Here is a 22,224-nt window from a genome sequence, read left to right as displayed (position 1 = left end):
GCTTTGACGATAGGTGCTCCGTGGTTTTGCCCCACAGGACTGACTTTATCTTAAACCGGAAGTTAACTTCAGGGGAGAACACTGGAGCATGGAGAACAGTAAGCCAAGGAAAGTCCTCCGTTGGTCAGTGACAGCGCAGGGGCCAGGAGAGCTGTGCCCTCGCAGCAGCCTGCACCTGCTCAGGAGCCCTGATGAGCCCAGACCCAGTGTCACTAGATCGTGGGAGCAGATCTCAAAAAACTAAAAATTAAAAAAAAAAAAAAGACAGGCAAGAGTTCAAGGCCAGCCTGGTCCACAGAGCAAGTTCCAGGTTAGTTAGGCAGGTCTCAAAAACCTCCAGTATTATCCCTGTCCTATTCCCTCCTCTACCCTGACCTCCCACTGCTGACCCCATTTAACCCTTCCTGCGCCAGTATTTCCCTTCGCCTTTTTATACCACTACATTTGGTCTCCCCTCCAATGAAAGCTGCCACTCACGGCCCCTTACAAATCTCCTGGCTTCCCTGGGTATCCCAAACGAGGCTAACATCCACAAAGGAGACATGCCATGTTTGTCTTCGGGGTCTTTGTGACTTCATTTAAAATTATTTCCTGCTCCATTCGTTTACCTGTGAATTTCATGAACTTATTTTTCTTACCAGTTGAATAGCATAATATCTTTTGTGCAAAAGTACCGTGTTTTCACTGTCCATTCCTTAGTTGATGGGCATTAAGCAGTTTCCATTTCCTGTCTATTATGAATAGAGCAGCAATAAACACAGATGCGCAGGACCTCTGTGGCAGGTTAGAAAGTCCTTGGATTCAATGCTCAGGAGTGAGAGAGTCCTGTAGCTGGTATATCTCTAGCTTATTGAGAAACCTGCACACTCATTTCCACAGCAGTTGTCCCAGACAGACTCCCACCAGCAGCAAATAACTGCTCCCCTATCCCAAACCCAGGATAGCTTCATTATTAATTTTTTTAATCTTAGCAATGCTGAGGGTAAGATGAAATCTCAAATTTTTAATTTGTGTTTCCCTGATGGCTAAGAATGTTGACGTTTTAAAAAATGTCTCCCGGGGGCTGAAGAGATAGTGCAGATGTTAAAAGCACTGGCTGCTCTTCAAGGGGTCCTGAGTTCAATTCCTAGAACCCATATGGTGGCTCATAACCAACTACAGTGAGATCTGGTGCCCTCTTCTGGCATACAGGCACACATGTAGGCAGAACACTATAAATAATAACCAAATCTTTTTAAAAAAATGTTCTCAGGTGTTTTTGATTCATTTTTTGAGAACTTAATGTTTGATTCCATGCCTCACTTTTTTTGGAAGGTAGCATTTCAAGACAGGGTTTCTCTGCAGGGCCTGGCTGTCCTGGAACTTAGTCTGTAGACCAGGAGGGCCTCAGCCCCAGAGATCCACTTGCCTTTGCCTTCCAAGTGCTGGGATTAAAGCATGTGCCACCATACCTGGCTCCATGTCGTTTTTAAAATTGGGTTATTTTCTTGATTTTTTTTTTTCAGTTCTTCATATATTCTAGATAGTAACCCTCTGTCAGATGTAAAGCTTCTGAAGATTTTTTTTTTTTACCCATTCTCTAAATTTCCTCTTCACTCAAATGATGATGTCCTTTGTTGTAAAGAAGTTTGTTAGTCCCACGAGGTTCCATTCATTAGATGTTAGTCTTAGTGCCTGAGTAACTGGGGTCCTGTTCAGGAAGTCTTTCCTTGTACCAATAACATTGACTGGATTTAAGGCCTTATCCACAAAATGAAACCCATACCCCCGCACCATTATCAGGGCCAAGAGTCTGTGGACAGGCAAGTCATAGGCCCTCAGGGAGGACCTGTCACCACTGTTCTGCTAAAAGGGTAGTAGTAAACTGAGCTCTTACTGAGACATATCGATTCCTGCATCTCTTGGCTCTCATCAGAAAACCTTCTGTTTGCAGAAGATGGTGATGAACACAGAGACCCACACCTGGTCAAAGCGCAGAGAAGGAGAGCCTCCGGAATGGAATGTTGGGCCCTAAGTGTGGCATGTGTACCACACACCCTCCTCCCGGGGCTCAGCAACCACCGCAGGAGGCTGAAAGAGTGTGGATGGCTACAAGGACATAGGGCAGCCACACAGATGAAGTCCCAGCAGTTGTGAGTTATGAACTCACAGAATATACAAGACCCAGGCAGGTCGAGCCAGGCAAAATCTCATTATGAATGGGGAGCTGGGCATGACCCACTCCTAGCTGAGATGCTACTGGCAGCTGATAGTTGCTGGGGGTGGGGAGTCAGTGTTCTTCATGGCTTGTGTCCCTGATGGACAGACCACCCTCCAGCAGAAGGCATACATTCAGAACTGTATAGGTAGCACAAAGCAGACTTGATGGGCCAAAGAAAGAGATAGGACACAAATTGGGTGGATAGGGAAGAAAGAGTTTATCTGGGAGGAGATGGCTTCAATGTGGTCAAAATACAGTGTATGAAACTCTTAAACAACTAATGTTTAAAGAGAAAAGTTGGGCATGGTAGCACATTTAATTCCAGCACTCAGGAAGAAAAGGCAGGTGGATCTCTGAGTTGAAGGTAAACCTGGTCTACAACCGTTGTGTGCACGGTGAGTTCCAAAGTCTCAAAAGGCCAAAACAAATCAACAATTTTCAAGGTTAGTTTAACCAAGCACGGTGGTGCACGCCTGTGATCCTTTAGGAGCCGGAGGCAGGAAGATCAGGAATTCAAGGTCAATCTCAGCTCGAGTTCAAAGCCAGCTCAGGACAGATGAGATCCTATCTCAAAATACACAATCCAGTAAGTGGAAGTGGGAGGGAAAGCGTGTGCCATCTTTTCCTCAACAATTGTGCTTGCCCCTGTGGCTGTACTATCTCCTCTGCGTAAGTTCCATTTGGCTCCCATCTTAATTGTCCTCAAGGACAGTCCACTGCGCTTGGGAGTCATCAGCTTCTTGCCTATACGTTCAGTTCTATCAGTCTAGGAGCCCCTGCCACCTTCTGTTTCTCCAATCTAGTCTGGTCTTCTTACCCAAACTCAAGCTGGACAGGTCCAGCTCATCTCCAAGACCTTTGGCACGAGGGTATTTCCATCCCCTTGAGGGGAAGGGTGCTGAGGAGAGATAGAGGAAGCAAGGAGAGAAGGAGGGGAGAAAGGTGATTCCCATATAGCTGCATGGATTAATACATTTAAAGTAGAATCCTGTCCCACGGACCACGCCTGGGAGACTTTGTTTCTAGTCTCCGAGCCTACGTTTAGCAAATTGTTCACAATTTCGCTTTCCGAATGTGCAAAAAGGGAGACATGACATTCTCTACAAGCAAGGCGGCGATCACAGATACGCAGAACAATGAACACCACTCCGGGACCTACGCGGCAACCCGGCGTCCACACACAGCAAGCACCCGCCACTCTCCGCCACGCGCAGGCGCGCCCAGCAGCGCACCTTTACGCATGCGCAGTCGACCGGAAACCCAGCCGGAGGCTGAGGTGAAGAGGCGGGACCTACGCAGCAGGCCTGCGCAGCACGCCGCCGTGCGTAGCGGGAGTGGGCGGGGCGGCGCAAGCGCGCAGCCCATCCCGGCTCTGGAGCATAAACAAGAGTGGGGACGGGATGAGGCGGCGGTTGGTCCCCGCGCAGCGAGAGGAGGCGAGCCGGGCCGCGAACCGGACCGGGCGCAGATCCTGAGCTTAGCGCCCCCCGGCGGGCCGCCCGAGTTGCGCCGCGCGTGCTCCCGCGAAGGGGGTCCGAGCCCGTCGCGCGCGTGCAGCCATGAACCTGGCGAGCCAGAGCGGAGAGGCCGGCGCCGGCCAGCTGCTGTTCGCCAACTTCAACCAGGATAACACGTAAGGCCGGGGCCGGGCTCGGGGCCGGGTCAGAGGTCAAGGCCTGTGTCAGGGTGAGGGGTAGCTGAGCTAGGGGGGTGCTGAGCCCGCGCGGCCGCTCGGGCGCTGCTGTCTCCTGGGCCGGGGGAGGTGATGGAACTCGGGGTGTTCCCATCCACCTGTCCCCAGACCTCGCCTTTCGCCAAGTTGGGAAGAAACTGTGCACGCCGGTTTGCGCCGGTCACCCAGAATGGGTTTCGCGGCCGCCCTAGGCATCGTCCGCCTCCCCCTCTCTGCATCTTCAGTGCCTCTTCTGTTGCTTTTCATGGCTTTTCTTCCCTGTTTTTTTTTTTTTTTTTTTTTTTCTTCTCTGCCATTCTTTCTGGCAGATAACTTTGTCTCCTTCAAACAAGACCCAAACGGCAGTGACCCAGGCCTTCGATTTAGACAGACTTTGTCCTCAAGGGGTCTGGGTGCTTTGAAGGGGGTAAGGTGAGCTATTCATTCCTGAGGTAAAAGAGAACCTTCGTGCCGGTCCCCTGTTTTACCAGGCTGACCAGCTATAGGTTCTAATCTGGTTCTTCAAGGCCGCCTCGTTGGCATACCTGGGAGGTAGGTAATAGATGAGGTTTGTGAGGAAGGAAGGATGAGTTATGGGACTGGAAGGGAGAAGAGCCATCTTGGGAAGTGAGTAAGAGGAAGTGATGTAAGAGGAGGAGGAATGGGTCACTTGGCATCACACTAAGAAGTTGGTTGCTACTGGCAGAATAGCATTAGCAAAGTAGAGACTGAGGTTTTTATTTTTCCTCAATTAAAAGTTAAATTGGAGAACGGCAGCCATCTGTATGGAGGTAAGCAACAGGTGCTCAGTTGGATCTTTCTCACGTCCTCAAGATCTTGAAGTAGGTGGGTGACATGGTCCAGTCACAGATGAGACAGTGAAGTTCAGAAAGGTCTGGAGCCTGCCAGCATCGCACAGTTGGTTAACAGTGGGATGGGGCGGAGTAGGGTCTCGGGTCCCGAGCTCTCTCTCCAGGTGTTCGTTGTGGTCTACCACACTGGGTCTTTCCTGCCTTCCATTCTAAGGACCCTGGATCGAGACGTGATGGTTGCTCTGTGAGTTAAAGCTGCCAGGGCCCTGTAGAGAGTGCTCGATGGATAAAGCAGTCACCTTACAGTCGAGAACCGGAGTCAAGGTGCCAGCACCCACGTACAAGCTAGGCAGCCAGCTATGACCTTAGCACTTTCCAGATAGAGACAGGAGACCCCTGGCCTGTTGATTAACAGAGTCAGTGAGCTCTGAGGTTCAGGGAGAAACCCTACTTTGGTAAATAAAATGAGCAGTAGAAGAAGACACCTGACATCAGCCACTGGCCTCTACACGAGTGTGTGCACGCTGGCACTGGTGTGCCCCCACTTGCAAAAAGTGCACATGCAGGCTGCTAAGTATTGTGTTGTTTGTGCTGTAAAACCAGCACAACAAAAACTCTGGAGACAACCTGTTGCAATATGTCCAGTGAATAAGCAGGAGGAGGAAAGTTTTTAGGTTCCTTTCAAACCATTAGGATTTGAGGACTAGTATTACAAAGCTTTACTTATGGGTCTCCTCAGCCCCGAACTCACAGTTCATGAAGTTATTCATTCAAAACAACACTTGCTGTGTCATTTTTGACTTGCCAAAGAGACCTTGAAATATAGAAACATAAGTTGGGAGGAATTCTAGGCTAGGGCTGTACTGGAGTTCAGTAGAGTTATGAGACTGTTAAAGCCATATGAGCCCTGGCATGGTAGCCCATGCCTTTAATCCCAGAGCTGGGAGGTCTCTATGCTGGTCCCTGAGTTCAAGGATAGCCACGGCTATACAGAAACCCTGTCTTAAAAAAAAAAAAAAAAAAAAAAAACCTACAGGTTAAAGAAATAGAAAGGTTCCCATGGAAAGGCTTTTGCTTTATGTCTTTCCTTTCTTCACTCCAGAATTAGTGAGTTCTTAGCTAATTAATTTATTTATTTAGAGACAGGATCTGTTAAGTCCAGCTGCCTTTGAGCGCCTCTTGCTTCTACTTCCCAAGTACTAGAAATTCAGGGGTATGCCATTAAGCCCAGCCAGGTATGCCAGTGTACACCTTTAACCCCAGGAAGGCAGAGGCAGGAGGATGTGGGAGTTGAAGCCTAATGTACAGCCAGGACAGAAATGCGAGGACTAGGCTAGGGCCGCTGAGGGTAGAGGGACAGGTAGAGCTGATCACCCCCAGAGTCCACTGGCCAGCCAGTCTAGCCAGAGTAATCTCCACGTTCAGAAAGAGACTGTCTCCAAAAACAAGGTGTCCATTAATCCCAGCCAGGTGTGGTGGCGGGGGCCTTTAATCCCAGCATTTGAGAGGCAAGGAATCTCAGTGAGTTCAAGGCTAGCCTGGTCTGCCGGGCTAGTTTCAGGGACAGCCTGGTCTCAGGAAACCAATATAAAAATAGCAAAGCGGGAAACCAGCGTGTGCATGCCCCTGCACGTGTGTAGAAGGCACAGAAATTTAACTGTTCTCAGCAAGAATCCACGGACTGTTCAGAGAGAGGTGGGCCGCTGTGCATTTCTGCAGTCATTTCAGAGCTCCAGCACTTACTCTACTCCAAACAACATTAGCCTCCTCTCCTTGTGCTAGTAATATGATTTCAGGTATTGTGAGGGTTTTCTTTTCGTGATTTATTCTGAAAGTGACTACAGTGTGATCTGCTTTTTACTGTCTGTTTCTGTTTTTGAAGGAGAGCAATGAAAAAGACAGGAAGACCCAGCACTCGGGAGGCAGAGACAGGTGGGATCTCTGAGGCCAGCCTGGTCTACATAGTGAGTCCCAGGACAGCCAAGGCTGCACAGAGAAACCCTGTCTCAGAAAAAAAAGAAAAGAAAAAGGGCAGGAAGAGCAGCCAGTCCTAATCAACCAGATTTAGTCGGTTGATTCCCACCTGTGCTTCTCAGAGCAACAGGCTTATGTAGGAACACTCTGGCTTTTCAGAGTTGACGTTAGCCAGTAAATAACTGGCCATAGGGTCACTGGATTCTCACATGGAATCATCAGGACCTAAGTTTTTCTAGTGGATTTTAGGAAGTCAGAGAGGTAGCTGTGTCTGTTCTAACCCTCCCTTCCTAGAGGGCTGCAGTAAAGGCACCCCGCCCACATGTTAGAAAGGGTCTAAAAGTATTCACTGCTCTCTCCCACTGAACTGTTTCCCGGAAGGTGGTTGTCTTGCTCTGTATTTACCTGTCAGTTGAAGGTAGTTTCCAGGTCCCTTCAGCCGTGACTTGGCTTCCCCTCCGCCTTCTCCGCAGAGCAGCTAGTTGAGAGCCGGAGATGGCTGCAGAGAGGTCACGTGGATGGGCAGTGGCCCACAGAGCCTATGTGATGCGTGTGAAGGCAACCTGGTTCCCAGTTCTGGTGTTGCTTAGGGAGCGCTGTTAGCACCCTAAGAAAATTGTTAAGGGCAAGAGCTGTGCTTTGAACACTGAAAGGCCTGGGGACTCTGGTACACGTCTGGGGTGGGAGTGGGCTGGGTTCTCCATGAACTTGGCGGCTGTGGCCCTGAGTGAGGGCATCGCACCTGTCAGGTCACCGCAGCCACAGGGCAGTCAGCTTCCCGTTTACAGTGGTGGCTCGTCCCACTCACCCACGTGATCAAGTGTGGCCTTTTCCTGCTTGGAAGGTAATGACAGGGAGAGGCAGAATGCTGCACATTGTCCTGCTGAAGTAGAAATGTCTGTCTTTTACATGTTTCAGGCTCGTGTTTAAATTCATAACAGATTTTTTTTGAAGATGGCAGCTCCTTCCCCCATAACCTCATGAAATAGCAAAAAGATGTTGCAACAGGCTTGACTCATGTAGTAGAAGATGAGAAAGGCATACATGCATGTGCCTGAGGTCAGAGCGTGTCATATCACCTTGTAGTGGAGTTACAGGCATGTGAATTACCTGTTGTGAGTGCTGGGAATCAAACTCAGGTCCTCTGTAAGAGTGTTACATCCTGTTAACCACTAAGCCATCTCTCCAGCCCAAGCAAACACAGGGCCTACTCCTGCATTCACGTCCCGTGTGCCAGAGTTAGAGATGGGCACTGCCATACCTCTTACGTCTTTATTTTTTGAGACAGTCTCTACATGCAGCCTCAGTTGGCCTTGAACTGGAGGTACTCCTGCTCCTCCTCCCAAGTGTCTGTTCATCCTTTTCTGCAGTTTGTATTCCCCCTGTTAAATCTTACCCCTTACGGGGTTGTGCCCCTTCCATGATTATAAGTGTCTGCATTTTCTGTCCAGAGAACCTTCCAGGATATGTGACCCTGGTGTTGTTTGTAATGTTTGAAATGTTAAGCACTGACCTTGAGACCTGAGGGCTACCACAGTCATGCCTAACAGCACTCGGATGTGCTGCATCCAAGCCTGTTTACAGTGTCATTTACTTACTTACCTTCCCTTGGTAAAGTTTTTACCTTCTGTTTCTTACTAATGGGAGGACACAGCCAGTTTGGTAGACTTGAGCATTAAAATTCTTGGTACTTAATAGTCTAATTAGTTCTGTGTATTAAGAACATAAAAATGATTCTGGCCATGGGGATCACAGCTGAGAACCAAGCTCTCTGGAACCCACGAATCCTCTCCTAATGCTTGTAGGCAAGGACCTCCCTAAGCTCATTTTGTGTTTTCCAAGTGAACAAATGAGAAGAGGGGTGGTGATAAGGCAGTCATGAAGAAAAACTGACAACTGTTTGTAAGGGTAAGGTTTTGTGGTTTTGTTTCTCTGTGTAGCCTTGGCTCTCCTGGAACTCACAGAGATCCCCCTGCCTCTGCCTCCTAAGTGCTGGGATTTAAAGCCTGTGCCACCACCCGGCTTTGGAGATTGGACCCAGAGCCTCACATGTGCTGACAGCTCCAGAAAATGTTTTTGTGAACTATATTACAGTCAGGGGTCTAGAGAGATAGCTCAAGCAATTAAAACAATGTTTTTGCAGAGGACATATATATATGTATGTATGTATGTATACACACACACACACACACACACACATATACATTGGTCACATATTCTGTCCAGCTGATATAGGAGACACAAAACCCTGAGCCCAAAAGAATTTGCTAAAGCAGGCATACTGATTCATGTGTATCTCAGCACCCAGGAAGACTGAGGCAGGAGGATTAAAAGTCCCAGGCCAGCCTCATCTACTTAATGAGAGTCTGTTTCAAATAAAAAGAATGTGTTTTAAGAACACAGGAACATATTCTTTGTGGGACTGGGAAGGTGTCTCGGTAGCTAAGAGCCTTGTTACTTTTCCAGAGGACCTGAGCTCAGTTCCTAGCACCCACTGCTCACAGCTGCCTGTTAACTCCACCTGCAGACACCCTCACACATGAGCAGATGCCCACACTGTTACACACAGAAATAGAAATCTATAAGACCAGATAGGAAAATACACAACCTCAGAATGATTTTTCTCTTTCTTTCCTTCTTGGTATTCTGGTGTTCTTTTTTCTTGAGAGACTTCACTGTGTAGCCCAGGCTTGCTTTGAACTTCTGATACTCCTTCATCCACCTCCCAGGGGCCAGGGTGGTTTGTGTTTTAAATTCAGAAATGGTTGAGGTAAGAAAGACTAAAGTTGGCTTTCAACTTTACTTGTCTGGAAAACACTTTCTTGAACACCAATTTCCCCAAAGTTCTTAGCTGCTGGGATTTTATTTTTAACTTCTGAAAAGTTGTTTGTTTGTTGCTTCTTTTTTTTGTTTGTTTGTTTGTTTGTTTGTTGCTTTTATTAACTTTTTTCTTTAAGCTGAGACCTGGCTGCCCCTGCCCCCTGCCATGTAGACCTGGTGGACTCCTGAGTGCTTGGACTGAAAGCATGTGCTACTGCAGCCATCTGTATTACATTGTGTCCAGATCTACACACCTGATTACTTGGTTGAAAGAACTCAGTGTGGTGACTCTTGGAAAGACAAATTCTACCAGCTGGGGGAGAAAGTCTATGGTCCTCCACAGTCTTAAGATGAGTTTATACAACTTGCTTTTCCAGCACTCACAGAGCCTCTGTTCCGGCAGTGTGTGGCTTTCCTTTCCTTTTTGGCTTTTGGTAATTTGAATCAGGGCCTCATGTAGCCTAGACTGCCTTTGAACTTGGTATGTAGCCACAGAGGACCTTGGAAGTTCTGGTCCCCAGTCCCCACCTCCCAGATGCTGCAACTACAGGTGTGTGCTGCCATCCCTGTCTAGGAGTGTATGCCACCTCTCTTTGCGAGGGTCAGAAGTGTCAAGTGATGCGCGAGTGTTACAGTAGCCTCAGGTGTCAGCCTGGGTTACAAATTCAAATCTGGTAGGTTTTTCTTATTCTCCCAGACTTTAAAACAAAAACCAACCCTGATGTCTGAACCTTCTGTGTCTCCTCGCTTCCTCCTCTCTGATCATCCTTTGTGCTGGGAAAAGCTGCCTACTGCTTGCTTTTGCTTCTTTAGACTGTTACATTCTGTAGATAGAATTTTCTGATCAGGAATCCCTTCTGCTCCTTGGTGTCAGCAAGCCTCTGTGCTCCAAGCTTTTTAGCCAGAGCTGGGAGTTGGTGAACACAGCCTCTCACACATAAACCATCAAAAAGAAACCCTCATGTCACCATCTAGGGCAGTGGTTCTCAGCCTTCCTAATGCTAGGACCCTTTAACACAGTTCCTCATGTTATGGTCCCTCCAGCCATAAGACTGTTTTTGTTGCTACTTCATTTTTTGCTCTGTTATAAATTGTAATGTAAATATCTGGTATGCAAGCCCCAAATGGGTTGAGACCCACAGGTTGAGAACTGATGGACTAACGCAACCAAACAGTTCAGGTTCTAAATAGGTCCTTGGTACATGTCCTTCCTACTCCACTTCGGCCACAGCACAGTGGTTAAGGCAGTGAACAGCAGTCCTGAGATGAGGATGGGTACCAAGCCCAGGCTGTAAGGATTGTTGTTGAGAGTAGAATGCAGAATGACCAGCTGCACAGCTCACTGAGCTTGTAGGCACTCAGATGCCAGAGCAGCCAGCATATCCTCAGTCACTGATTGACCGCTGATTACTCTTCGTTTAGGGCTCAAACCTAAAGTTTTATGAGTTCCATTCACTTGTTTTTACTACTTTTATTTTAATCTTTTCCCAGGCTTTATTGAGGGGTTACCAACAAACTTGAATATATTTAAGGTCTACATCTGAGTACCTTCATACATATATGCATGAAATGAGTGACCACTGGGCTGGGAACATGACTTAGAAGGTAAAAAGCACAACCCATACAAGTGTAAAGGAGAGGTCAGACCCCAAGAACACATGTCAAGCCAGGCATGGTGCTGTACACCTGTAACCCATCCTCCTAAGGTTGGGAAGGAGGTCACCGGAGAAATCCCGGAAGCTTGCCGGCCACATGCAGCTGTGATGAGACACCTATCTCAAACAAGGTGAAAGGGAGGACCAGCACCTGAGCTTGTCCCTTGACCTCCACTTGTGTGCACGGCATATACTTGCTTACATTCATGTACACATGCACATGAACTGTCACCTAACATGCTGGGTGGTATCAGGTCCCAACACCTTGTTAACTCTGGTGACTGCTGTATGATTTACAGAATTCTGGCCTTTAGCATCCTCTGGGAAACCCCTGATACAGACCCACAAGATGGCTCGGAACATGCTGATGGTCTCTGGTAAAAAGCCTGGTAACTTGTGGGTAAGGTGGGCCCTGTTTATGCATGATCGCTGTCTGTGTGCATCAGCTCTTACTTCTAAATTTGGCTTTTTTGCAGGTCCCTAGCTGTTGGTAGTAAGTCCGGGTATAAGTTTTTCTCCCTTTCTTCTGTGGATAAGCTGGAACAGATCTATGAATGCAGTAAGTGCTTGCTTTATTTTCCCCTTGTTAAACAAAGTAGGCTGATGGCTGGAATCAGAATGCAGTCTTCTACTCCAACACTGGGCACTTCAAGTCCACACAGCCTCCCTAGCCACCCCAGGGAGTTACAGCTAAGGACTAGCGTCTGGGTGTCCTTCTAGATCTCTGGGTGTTTATGGTTGTGTTTTTGGGTTTTCAGGACCTGGTATCTTACCATATATAATCTATCATTCCATCACTCATTATTCAGGTTGTTTGACTCCAAAAAGGGTTGCAACCCACAGGTTAAGAGCCGCTGTTCTAGAAAGATCCTGAGGTTGAAGTCAGGCACAGTGCCTCATCTGTAATCCCAGTACTTGGGTGTTCTCTGTCTCCCTGGTACAGAGTGAGATGCTGTCTGAAGAAAAGCAGAGTAATAGTCACTAACACATAAATAAAAAGCCTTCAGGTTCACAGCCTTCCCTCCCTACTTCCCCCCACCCTGGCAGCCTCGATCCGCCCTCCAGTGTTTGTGTCTTCCTACCACAGCTTCCTGAGTCTGGGCATGTTGGAAGTGGTATTAGTCAGGTTGTTTCTGTGGTCACTACAGTGAGCTTCCTGAACCCCAACTAATGAGGAAGAACACATTTATTTAGGTCACTTTAGGGGGTCAAGGGCATGACTGCTTCAGTTCAGTCTGCCTTCAGCATTTTGCACATAGGTAAGAGGGTGTGAGCACTGATCCCAGCTCAGACCTGAAGGCTGGGTGTGGGCACAGTCTTGTAACAGTTTTTATTTCTCCTGTGAGGGCAGGGTCCCCTGGGACTGAAGTTACACATGGTTCTGAGCCATCATGTGAGTACTGGGAATGGAACCAAGGCAGTCAGTACGTTTGTATGGGTTCTGGGGACTCAAACTTAGGTCCTCACACTTGTGAGACAAATCCTCGCAGCCTAGTGACTGGCTTTTCAGTCAGCCCAGTTCACCGAGCAGTTATCAAAGTGTGCTGACACTTGTGTCTTTTGTTGATGAGCAGTAGTTCACAGCTTGACTGAGCCATGGAGAAACAGGCAGTCTAGCTCTGGACTTCTGCAAATAAGGCTGCAGTGCGCATCCCCAGGTGGGTTGGTGTGCATGTCAGTTTTCACTTCGTGGAGGTGGGTGTCTGAGAGGCCAGCTGGGCCAACTGCATGTATAGGGTAAGGAAACTGTGGCTCGCTCCTGATCCTGGGACGAGGACAGCACGTTGTTCTGGGGCAGGCTTAGCTAGAGAGAGTGAGTCCAGACTAGGTTCCATCTGCAGCAACAAAACAGACAAAACAGACTTCCTGCCTGTGGACGTATTTCCTGGGTGGCTGTGCCTCCTTCACAAATAAGATGAGGTGTCTGCACACTTGACAGCGCCAGGCACCTTTCCTCTCAGATATGTGCCATCCTGTCTCATGGCTTTAATTTTGTGTTTCCTTGGGGGTTGGTGGTGTTGAACAGCTTTTGGTTTTTGTCTTTGGGTTGGTTGGTTTGTTTTGAAACAGTTTGTAGCTTTGGCTGTAAAACTGTGTAGATCAAGCTGGTCTCAAACTCAGAGATCTGCCTGCTAGGGCCTGGATTAAAGGTGTGTCCACTAAACCTGGCTTTGCTTTTGGTCTTTGAGATAGGCTAGCCTCAGTTCACAGTCCTGTTCTCCAAGGACTCAGTTTGCAGCTCAGTGTCAAGCCTCTTTTTGGTGTCTGTTCCTTACCCTGGTGTTTTTTTGGGTTTTGTTTGTTTGTTTGTTTGTTTGTTTGTAGAGACAGGGTTTCTCTGTGTAGCTTTGGCTGTCCTGGATTCACTCTATAGACCAGGCTGGCCTCAAACTCACAGAGATCCACCTGCCTCTGCCTCCCAGAGTGCTGGAATTACAGTGTGCGCCACCCCCCCCCCACCCCTGGCTACCCTGGTAGTTTTGCCCACTCTTCTTTGTTTAAGGTCAGTCTCAGCCCAGGGTGGCCTTGTGCTCTGTAGTCGAGGATGCCCCTGAACTGAAGTCTTGCAGACCGTTCTGCTTGTTGAAGAGGAGTGACGGGTGCTGGTTGAGATCAGCTTCCAGATAGAGGTGTGCAGGAGTGACTGTCAGGCGTGAGGCTGGGGACCCTGGTGAACAGACGATAACGGGTACCCAGAGGAAGACACTGAAGCTTGCATTTTGGAATTGTGAGCAGGAGGGTAGAAGACCCCTCCCTGCTCCAGGTGGTCTTGCAGGGGCTCTTGATTCCAGGGTAGATGTGGACGACAGAAGCTTTGGTGTTACCTTGGTGGTTACCCACTGGGAGAGAGCGGCCATCAAGCTTAGACTTCCTCCCTGGCTCTGACCCCTGTGTCCTGCTGCCTCTCCTGGACATTACTCCTTCTCTATCCTCACGGCTCGCCTCCTTCCTGGCCCCTCGGTGTCCTCTAGCCTCACTGATGTGGGAGCTGAGTATTAAAGCAGACATCACTCAGTGGTTACTGATGGCAGCTGTGGGCCAGCACTCCTGACAGCTGAAACAGGACTCCTCCCGCAGAAGGGTGGCCCACCTCAGGAAAAGGCTCCCTTGGCTTTTTCCAGTGACTAAACTTGTGGTCAAGTCTCTGTGAGTGGAGCGCCTTGCTGTGCTGTTGGGTTGCAGTGTCACAGGCGGCTGTGTGGGAATCATGGTTCTGCCTTTATTGGGAGGCCCAGTGTGTAGGTGCGGGGGAGTGCCAGAACCCGGTCCTCATTTGCCTGAACTCCCTCCCTGGCTTTTGTGGGAACAGAGTGTGAGGTCTTGGTAGCATTTTGTAAGTGTGGGAAGTCAGCTTAACAATATCTGTCTTCCCTTAGTGAACTTTGATTCTTTTTGTTTGTTTTGGTTTTGGTGTGAGACAGGATTTTTCTCTACAGGAACTTGTCCTGTAGAGCAGGCTGGCCTCGAACTCGAAGATCCCTCCACTTCTGCCTCCTGAGTGCTGGGATTAAAGACCTGCACCACCACCTCCCATTGTGAACTTTGATTTTTAAAAACAGATACTGAGGGCTGGAGAGATGGCTCAGAGGTTAAGAGCACTGGCTAATGTTACAGAGGTCCTGAGTTCAATTCCCAGCAACCACATGGTGGCTCAAAACCATCTACAATAAAATCTAGTATCCTCTTCTGGCGTGCTGGTATATATGCAGACACAATATTTATACATAATAAATAAATCTTAAAAAAAAAAAAAAAAAAAAACAGATGCTGAAGCCAGGCATGAGGTGCATGTCTGTAATCCCAGCACTTAGGAGGCAGAGGCAGGCGGGTCTCTGTGAGTTCGAGGCTAGCCTGGTCTACAAAGTGAGTCCAGGACAGCCAGGGCTACACAGAGAAACCCTGTCTTAAAAAACAAACAATACATTTTTAAAAAGATGCTTCAGCAGACAAAGAGCATTCCAGCAGACAAAGAGCATTCCAGTTACGCTTTTCACTGTGTCTGATTGTGTGTGCACAGTACACATGATCAAGTGTGTGTGCCAGGGCAGGTATGGCAGGTCCTTCCACCCTTCTGTGGTCTGTAAGGCTGGACCCGGGTCTCAGGCTTGTGCAGCAAGCGCCTTCGCCTGCTGAGCACCGTCCGCCTCCATTTGAGGAAGTGCCCTGCGCAGACGCTGTCAGTGTCTGTGTCCCCGAAGTCCTGGGCACTTCTCTCTTCACAGGAGTGGCTGGCTCCTGGGAAAACCAGCTCATCTCTGAGTGAGTGTCGAGGTTGTGTAGCGTCTTCTGCAAGTAGTGAAGAGTTTCTTCATGACTCCAGCTTTAGCCCTTGGGACTGCGCAGTCCATCCTAAGGTCGAGTCTTTGCTATCAGCAAAGAACAACCAAGGCAGGCTCTGGGGAACAGGACCAGCCACTGCTGCTTTCTTAAAAGCTTAACTAACAGTGCTGCTGCCCTTTCAGTCATTTATTTTTATCTTATGTGCATTGGTTTTGTCTGCGTGTGTGAGGGAGTTGGGGATCCTCTGGAACTGGAGTTGCAGACAGATATGAGCTGCCGTGTTAGTGTTGGAATAGTCAGTCTTTCTCAGTCCCCTTACCTGTCGGGTACAAGGTCTTGATGTAGACCAGGCTGGCCTACATTGTTGAGATGACCTTGAACTTCTAATCGTCTGTCTCTATCTTGTGTTGGGATTAAAGGCATGAGCCATCACTCTTGTTCTGATGAAGATCTGGGATGGAACCCAGGGCTTCCTGCATGATAGGAGGTATTCTCTCCACTGAGCCACCTTCCCAGTTGATTTGAAACTTGAGCAAAGCTATAAAAACTTGGGTCTCCTGCCTGTTGTTTCTGGCCCGTGTTCTCATTCATTGTCTGTGGGCACATGTCTCATTGTTGGAAAGTTCACAATGCACATACATGTGGCTCTCTTCTTAAATGGCACCACAACAGCAGTGTCCATGATTAAGTAAGGTATATAAAAGATCTTTGTAAAATGTCAGAGCTTCTCCAGATGCCGTGTAGAGTGAGTGGGGACAGTGCTCCTCAGAAAACATGTACTTCTAAAAGTTGACAAAGTGAGCCTGTCTGTAGCTCAGCAGTATCTGGAAGCTCGGGGGTTGTGGGAGCCTTCTCTGGACACAGCACCTTATGGGCATCTGCATCCTCAGGCCTGAGAACTGACCCTTTCCTGTTTGACAGGCTGTGCACCTGTCAGAGTATTCATTTTGTGAGATTCTACAGTAATGGAGTCACTTCTGCCTCAGTGTGCTGGAGTGGAGAATCAGCTCTTGACAGGCATTACTGGGAGAGCCCAGGCATGGACAGGCCTGTGTGGAAATGTGCTCCATGTTATTTGATGATGTCTTTGTTCTTCTCATTTGAGGAGCATCATTGTTGCCAGAGCAAAATAGCATTTACTTAAGTAACTCCTTTCCCAAGGTAGACTTTTAGACAGCCAACCTCAAAAAAGTGGGCAGCATGTGCCCAAGGCCACCTGAAAACTGGGCCATCGCTACTTGAGGTCACCAGCATTTGTGTTCAAAGTTTTCTCTGCATCAGCCTGGGTATACTTTATCGCTGGTGTACCATCTTAAGTAGGGACACAGCCCTGTTAACATGTGTCTTTCCATCACCAGTTTGTTTGCTATTGCTTTTCAAATGGCTAAGCAGTCCACAATGGAGTGGAAAGGGGCTGTACTGAGTGTGAGCAGTGGGCTGCAGAGAGACCTCAGGTGGAGCACTTGCCACACCAGCCCCAGCAACCACGTAAAGGCAGGTATGGTGGCAGTATCTGTAAGCCTGGTGCTAGGGAAGGGCCAGCCAGGTGGATCCTGGGAGCTAGCTGGCCAGCTAGCTGCTGTGCATACCAGGTTCAGTGGGAGACCAACAGGAAAGACCCCTATGGACAACTTTTTGTTTGGTCTGCCCAGCTCCCAGGCATGCACTCAGACAGTCTTCCTGGACAGTCAGAGACAGGCAAGGAGGTTCCCCTGCCATTGGCAGAGGGCTTAGTCCTTTTTCTCGTTCCTAGCCCCTGTGGAAATCGGGTAAAAATCAGATAAAAATGGCCCCAGAAAACTCATCAGCTGTCCGATGCCTCCCGTGCCGTAGGAGCTATCCCCACCCCTGCCGCCGTTGCCCATCAACCTGGTTGAAGGACTGCAGTCCCTGGACAGTCTGCGTATGCTTAGTTTCTGTCTCATCCCCGTGGCCCACATTCCCCAGGTGGCATGACTTGTACTGAGAGTCCCTGACGGCTTGCGTCAGGAACTTCTTGCATCAGGTCTTAATATATCAGACAAAGTTCATGTGTCTGCACTAGGCCACCTGAGATGGGTTTAGTGTGATTTTAAAAAAAAAGGAAAACAAACAAAAAGTCCAGCCTTTCAGGATATAGTTAAGTACCTTTATTGCCTATAAATCTGTTTAGTATCCATTTGAGTGATGGGTAGTACATTTGGTAAGTTGAGCAGCCTACCGTAGTGGACTTTTCAGATGTTCTTATCATCTCTTATCATCTCTTAAAGCCAGGGCCATTAGCAGTCACTCCCCAGTCCCTCCCACTGCCCAGCCCAGCCCAGCTACTCATCTCCTTTCTGCATCTGCAGATCTGCTGTCTGGGCTTAGCAGATACATGCAGTTGCGCGTGGCTGGCTTTGTTCATGCGGAATGTTTTTACAGCTTGTCCCTGCCTCCCATGTATTATTTCTTTGTGTTATTGCTAACTGTTGCTGTTCTGTCCAGCTGTCCTGTCCCTCCGCTCATCTGTGCATACGTGAGTGTTGTGCACGGATTTCTTGGCTGTTGTGAGTAGTGCTGTTCTCCACATGGCTGTATGTACAAGCAGCAGCATGAATGCCTGTTCCCTTCATGGAGTAGATGCAGGAGTCAGCTTTCCGAGGATTTGCCTTGGCCACTATGAATAAGGCTGTTGGCTAACTTCCTGGAGTTGGAAAGGTAGGGGCAATAGATAAGCACGGCAGATAAGCCCTGCCCTTAGGGCAGTAGCACCACACCTGGTGGCTCGAAGGAGGGAACATTCTCACACCGGTACAGGGCCAAGGTCTGTGTTTCTAGCTTGGTTTTTGTTTGCTTAGCAGATTAGTGAAAGTACTGGGTAGGGTATAAGGCAATAATTTGGGAAGTTACTCTTGGGTCACACTCCACTGTGGGAGGTTGCTGGTCCTTGCATCTTAGGTGAGGCATTAGGTGGACTATAAAGTCTGGTTCCCTCTGCGGGAAATGAGCGTGAGCTAACAGACCTGCGTCCAGGCGCTTCCCCTCTGCATCTGCTGCAGGGATGTGCAGTGAGGCAGGGCAGTGCTGCCCTGTTCCCAGTCTCCAAGGGCAGATTAGGATTTTGTCGTTAAAGATAGGGCTAGAGATTCTTCTTGTTTCTAAACCAACTCCCAGGTTCCGCATTACCAGTGAAGACTCAGCAGCCAGGGGCTGGGTTGAAAGCCTGCTAGCTCAGAGAAGCAGAGAGAGCACCCAGCTGACTTCCTACTCAGCCCATGCCCCAGAAAGAGGAAAAAAATAAAAATAAACCTTCTCCTTGCTGTCTTAAAAATAAAAACTGTTCAAACTGAATGTCCCTCCTTTCTACTTCCTGTGTGTCTGGCTCTCCTTTCTCTGGGCTTCCTCTCTCTGTTTCTTGTTTTGTTTTGTTTTTTATGTTTACTCCCTGTCAACTGGTGGCTTGCTCTGCGCCTCGACCTATGGTTGACTTTATTTAATCCAGTTCACAGAAAGCTCTCGGATTGTGTGTGCTAGCACTGAGCCACACACAACTAGAAACAGGTTCAGAGTTCCCAGTGTGGTCAAATACCCTGCAACAAATTTTTCTTTATTCTTTTGTTTTTGGCTTTTTTGAGACAGGGCCTTATGTAGCCCTTGCTGTCCTGGAGATCAGGCTGGCCAACTCCGAGATCTGCCTGCCTCTGCCGCCCAAGTGTTGGGATTGAAGATGTGCACTGGCATGCCCAGCCAAAAGAGACTTTCAGTAAAGATATTTCTTCCTCTTACTAAATGTCCTTTTTCCCCACCGTGGCTGGCCTGTAATTCAGAGATCTGCTTGCTTCTGCCTGTGCTAAGAGTGCACATCACCACATCACCACCTGCTGCCTGTCCCTAGGTTTCTGATCGCGCTTTGGGGTGGGGCAGGGGGTGGTTGTTGTTGTTTGGGGGAAGTTGCTTTGTGAACCAGGCTGGCCTTGAACTCACAGACATCTGCCTGCCTCTGCCTCCCTGAGTGCTGGCATGAAAGGTGTGTGCCCAGCATTGCTTTTGTTTTTTAAAATACAGTTTTACCGTGTAGTTGAAGCTGGCTTCAAACTTGCTTCTTCAGCCTCCAAAGTACCAACTAGCTGTGAGCCACCACTCCCAGCCTGAGCACTAGTTGTTTTGTTCTGGTGTTTGGCCTCTGTAGCATTGGCCTTTCCCTTCAGTTGACTGGGTCTGAACTCCTTCCTGGCTCTGTGCTGCGCTTGCACTTAGGAAACCTCCCACCTCTGCCCCGCCCTCAAAGCCAGTAATGACCCATGCTCCAAAGAGGGTTTAGTGCTCACAGCTGGAGTGCTCAAGTCCTCCCAAGATAACCTGCTGCTTACTAGCCTCTTGACCTGCCTGGGATTTTTTTCTCCTGCTCAGTAAGAAGGGGGTGGGGTTTCCAACAGTTTAAACTTAGGCTTGCTGGATGTTACTGCTCCTGACATTATTAAACAGCACAGTCCATGTCCTGTGAGCCTGTGTCTGAAGGGCCAGGTTGGGTGAGCACACGGGCTCCTGTGCCTGGAACAGGTCTGCTCCTGGAAGCATTCCTTCCAACGCTCCCAGCGCAGGGAGATCCTGCAAGTCCTCTCCCGTTCAGTCCCTTCCTTACGAGTTTTACCTCACTATTATGCATGTGTGCAGAAGATCCCCCCCGCCCCCAACACTATTCTGCCTGTCAAGCAATGGCTGTAAAACCCTCAGGGGCTGTAGTTAAACCTTAGCATGGGGCAGCTCCTCAGTTCAGAATCTGTGAAGGCTGACACACAGCAGCACTATCTCACCCCTGGTTCAAATTAGAGGACCAGTGGGCTTATGGAAAATTTATGTAACAGATCAATTTTACATTATGGAAATGGCTACGTCACTGGTAAAATATTTGCCTTCCAAGCCTGAAGACCTGCATTCTGATCCCCAGGACGCAGGGAAAGGATCTGTAATCCCCAAGCTGAAGAGATAGAAACTCAAACAGAAAGGATTTGGGATGACCAGAACTTGAAGTTGCCCTCTGACCTCCCCATGCATGCCATGAACCTGTCCCTGTACCCACATGAATGCAAACATACCTACATATATACAAACACAGTCAGTTTTCTGTAGACTGTGGTTTCCTACAGTGTGCCCAGCTTTAGACCAAAGATGTAATCCAGTCCTTCCTGCCTCTTTGAGGATACTGGAGACAGGTTCTGCATAGGCAGCCAGTCTGGCTGGCTTGAACTTACTGAGTATACCAGTATGCCCTAAAATTTACAGAGATCCTCTTGTTTCCAGTGCCACTACAGCTAGCTTTCCTTTTAAAATGTATATGTGTGTATTGGGAGGGTGTGTGTGTTTGTGTGTGTTGGGAGGGTGGGGTTCATATAGCCACCAGCTTGACAAATCTGTCTTAACAGTCCTTCAGACTAGCTAGCCAGTGAGCTGCACCGCCTGGTGTCTGCCTCCCAGTACACCACCAGGCCCTACTCTGTAGGTAGATGCTGGGGTCAGGTCCTCATGCCCTTGGAACAAGCATTTCTTCCTCTTTTTTTTTTTTTCTCGATTGTTGACCAGTTTGGTCTCGAACTCACTGGGATCCACCTACCTCTGCCCGCCCACCCCACGTGCTGGGATAAAGGCATGCCACCACAGCCTGCTACAAGCATTTCTTTTTAAATTTACTATTCTAAATCAAAGATGTGTTTGCATACACGGTAATGCGGGTGCTCACAGAGGTCAGAGGAAGGAGGGCATCAGATCCCCTGGAGATGGATTTGCAGGCAGTTTGGGAGCCACCTGATGTGGGTGCTGGCAGCTGAACTCAGGTCCTCCACAGAAGACCAAATGTCACTGTGTGGCCTTGGCTAGCCTGGAACTCTGTGTAGACCAGGCTAGCCTCAAAGTCACAAAAGATTGACTTGCCTCTGCCTGTTGAATGCTAGGACTAAAAGCATGTGTCACACACACCTGGCAACTATGAGCTGATCCTCTTTCTACATCCCGAATGATAGGGTTTTACATATTTCACCCAGTTTGTGTCACTGGAAATCATCCCGGGGCTATGTGCTTGTTTGGTACCACCTGAGCCACACACTGGCCTTATAGTTTTTATTTGTGATCTGGAGGTTGGATCCCAAAGCCTTTCACGTGTGCAGGTCTTCACCCTACCCTGAGCTAAAGGTCTAGACCTTGAATCTGATTTTTCTGGCTCTGCTGGGCTATCATCATCGTGTGTGTGTGTGTGTGTGTGTGTGTGTGTGTGTGTGTGTGTGTGTTTCTCTAAGTGTGTGTTTCTCTAAGTGTGTGTTTCTCTAAGTGTGTGTAATCATCCCCATTACCTGGTCCCTGGCCTTACAGGGAAAGCAGGCAGGGAGATTTGCATAGCACCAAAACCAGATACAATGCAGTCTAGGAGACTGTTTTCTAAAAACTGTTTTCATTCAAGGGCTGTGGGAACCCAGCACTCAGTTAGTTCTCTTTTTGTTTGCTTTTTGATTTTTGAGACTGGGTTTCTCTGCGTAGCCCTGGCTGTCCTGGAACTTGCTCTGTAGACATAGTCTCAAACTCAGAGATCCACCTGCCTCTGCCTCCCGAGTGCTAGGATTAAAGGCGTGCAACTGGCACTCCAGTCTTTACCATTTTTACCATCATGCTAGTGCCTGGGGACCTTGTTTGCTGGTCACAGCTGTGGTGATTCAGGCACAGCCCATCAGCAAGCCCAGCAGGGAGCTCGGATATTATTCCACGGGCACTGCTGACCACCAGTGGCCACCAGTGACGAGGGCATGGGGTGCCCCTGGGCTTTTAGATGCTCACAGGAAGTGGCTTTGTGAGGAAAAAACT

At 48.6% G+C, this 22,224-nt stretch overlaps 1 protein-coding gene across 2 annotated transcripts in view; it reads left to right on the top strand.

The window, feature by feature from the left end:
* Window positions 1-3,553: 3,553 nt before the first annotated feature.
* Window positions 3,554-22,224, top strand: part of Wipi2 (WD repeat domain, phosphoinositide interacting 2) — a 33,817-nt gene continuing 15,146 nt past the window's right edge. The window contains exons 1-3 of one of the 2 annotated variants that reach the window (XM_055598478.1): window positions 3,559-3,833; window positions 11,433-11,510; window positions 11,610-11,692. In XM_055598478.1, coding sequence (XP_055454453.1) covers window positions 3,760-3,833; window positions 11,433-11,510; window positions 11,610-11,692 — 235 coding nt within the window. In that variant the 5' untranslated portion in view covers window positions 3,559-3,759. Of the gene's footprint in view, window positions 3,834-11,432; window positions 11,511-11,609; window positions 11,693-22,224 lie in introns of both variants that reach the window. The other variant, XM_055598479.1, reaches the window with a different exon arrangement.

This window comes from Psammomys obesus, unplaced genomic scaffold (genome assembly GCF_907164565.1).
Source record: "Psammomys obesus unplaced genomic scaffold, mPsaObe1.curated_primary_1811, whole genome shotgun sequence".
Lineage (NCBI taxonomy): Eukaryota > Metazoa > Chordata > Mammalia > Rodentia > Muridae > Psammomys > Psammomys obesus.
The sequence above is the reverse complement of the archived record's forward strand: the minus strand, read 5'-3'. Positions and strand labels throughout refer to the sequence as shown.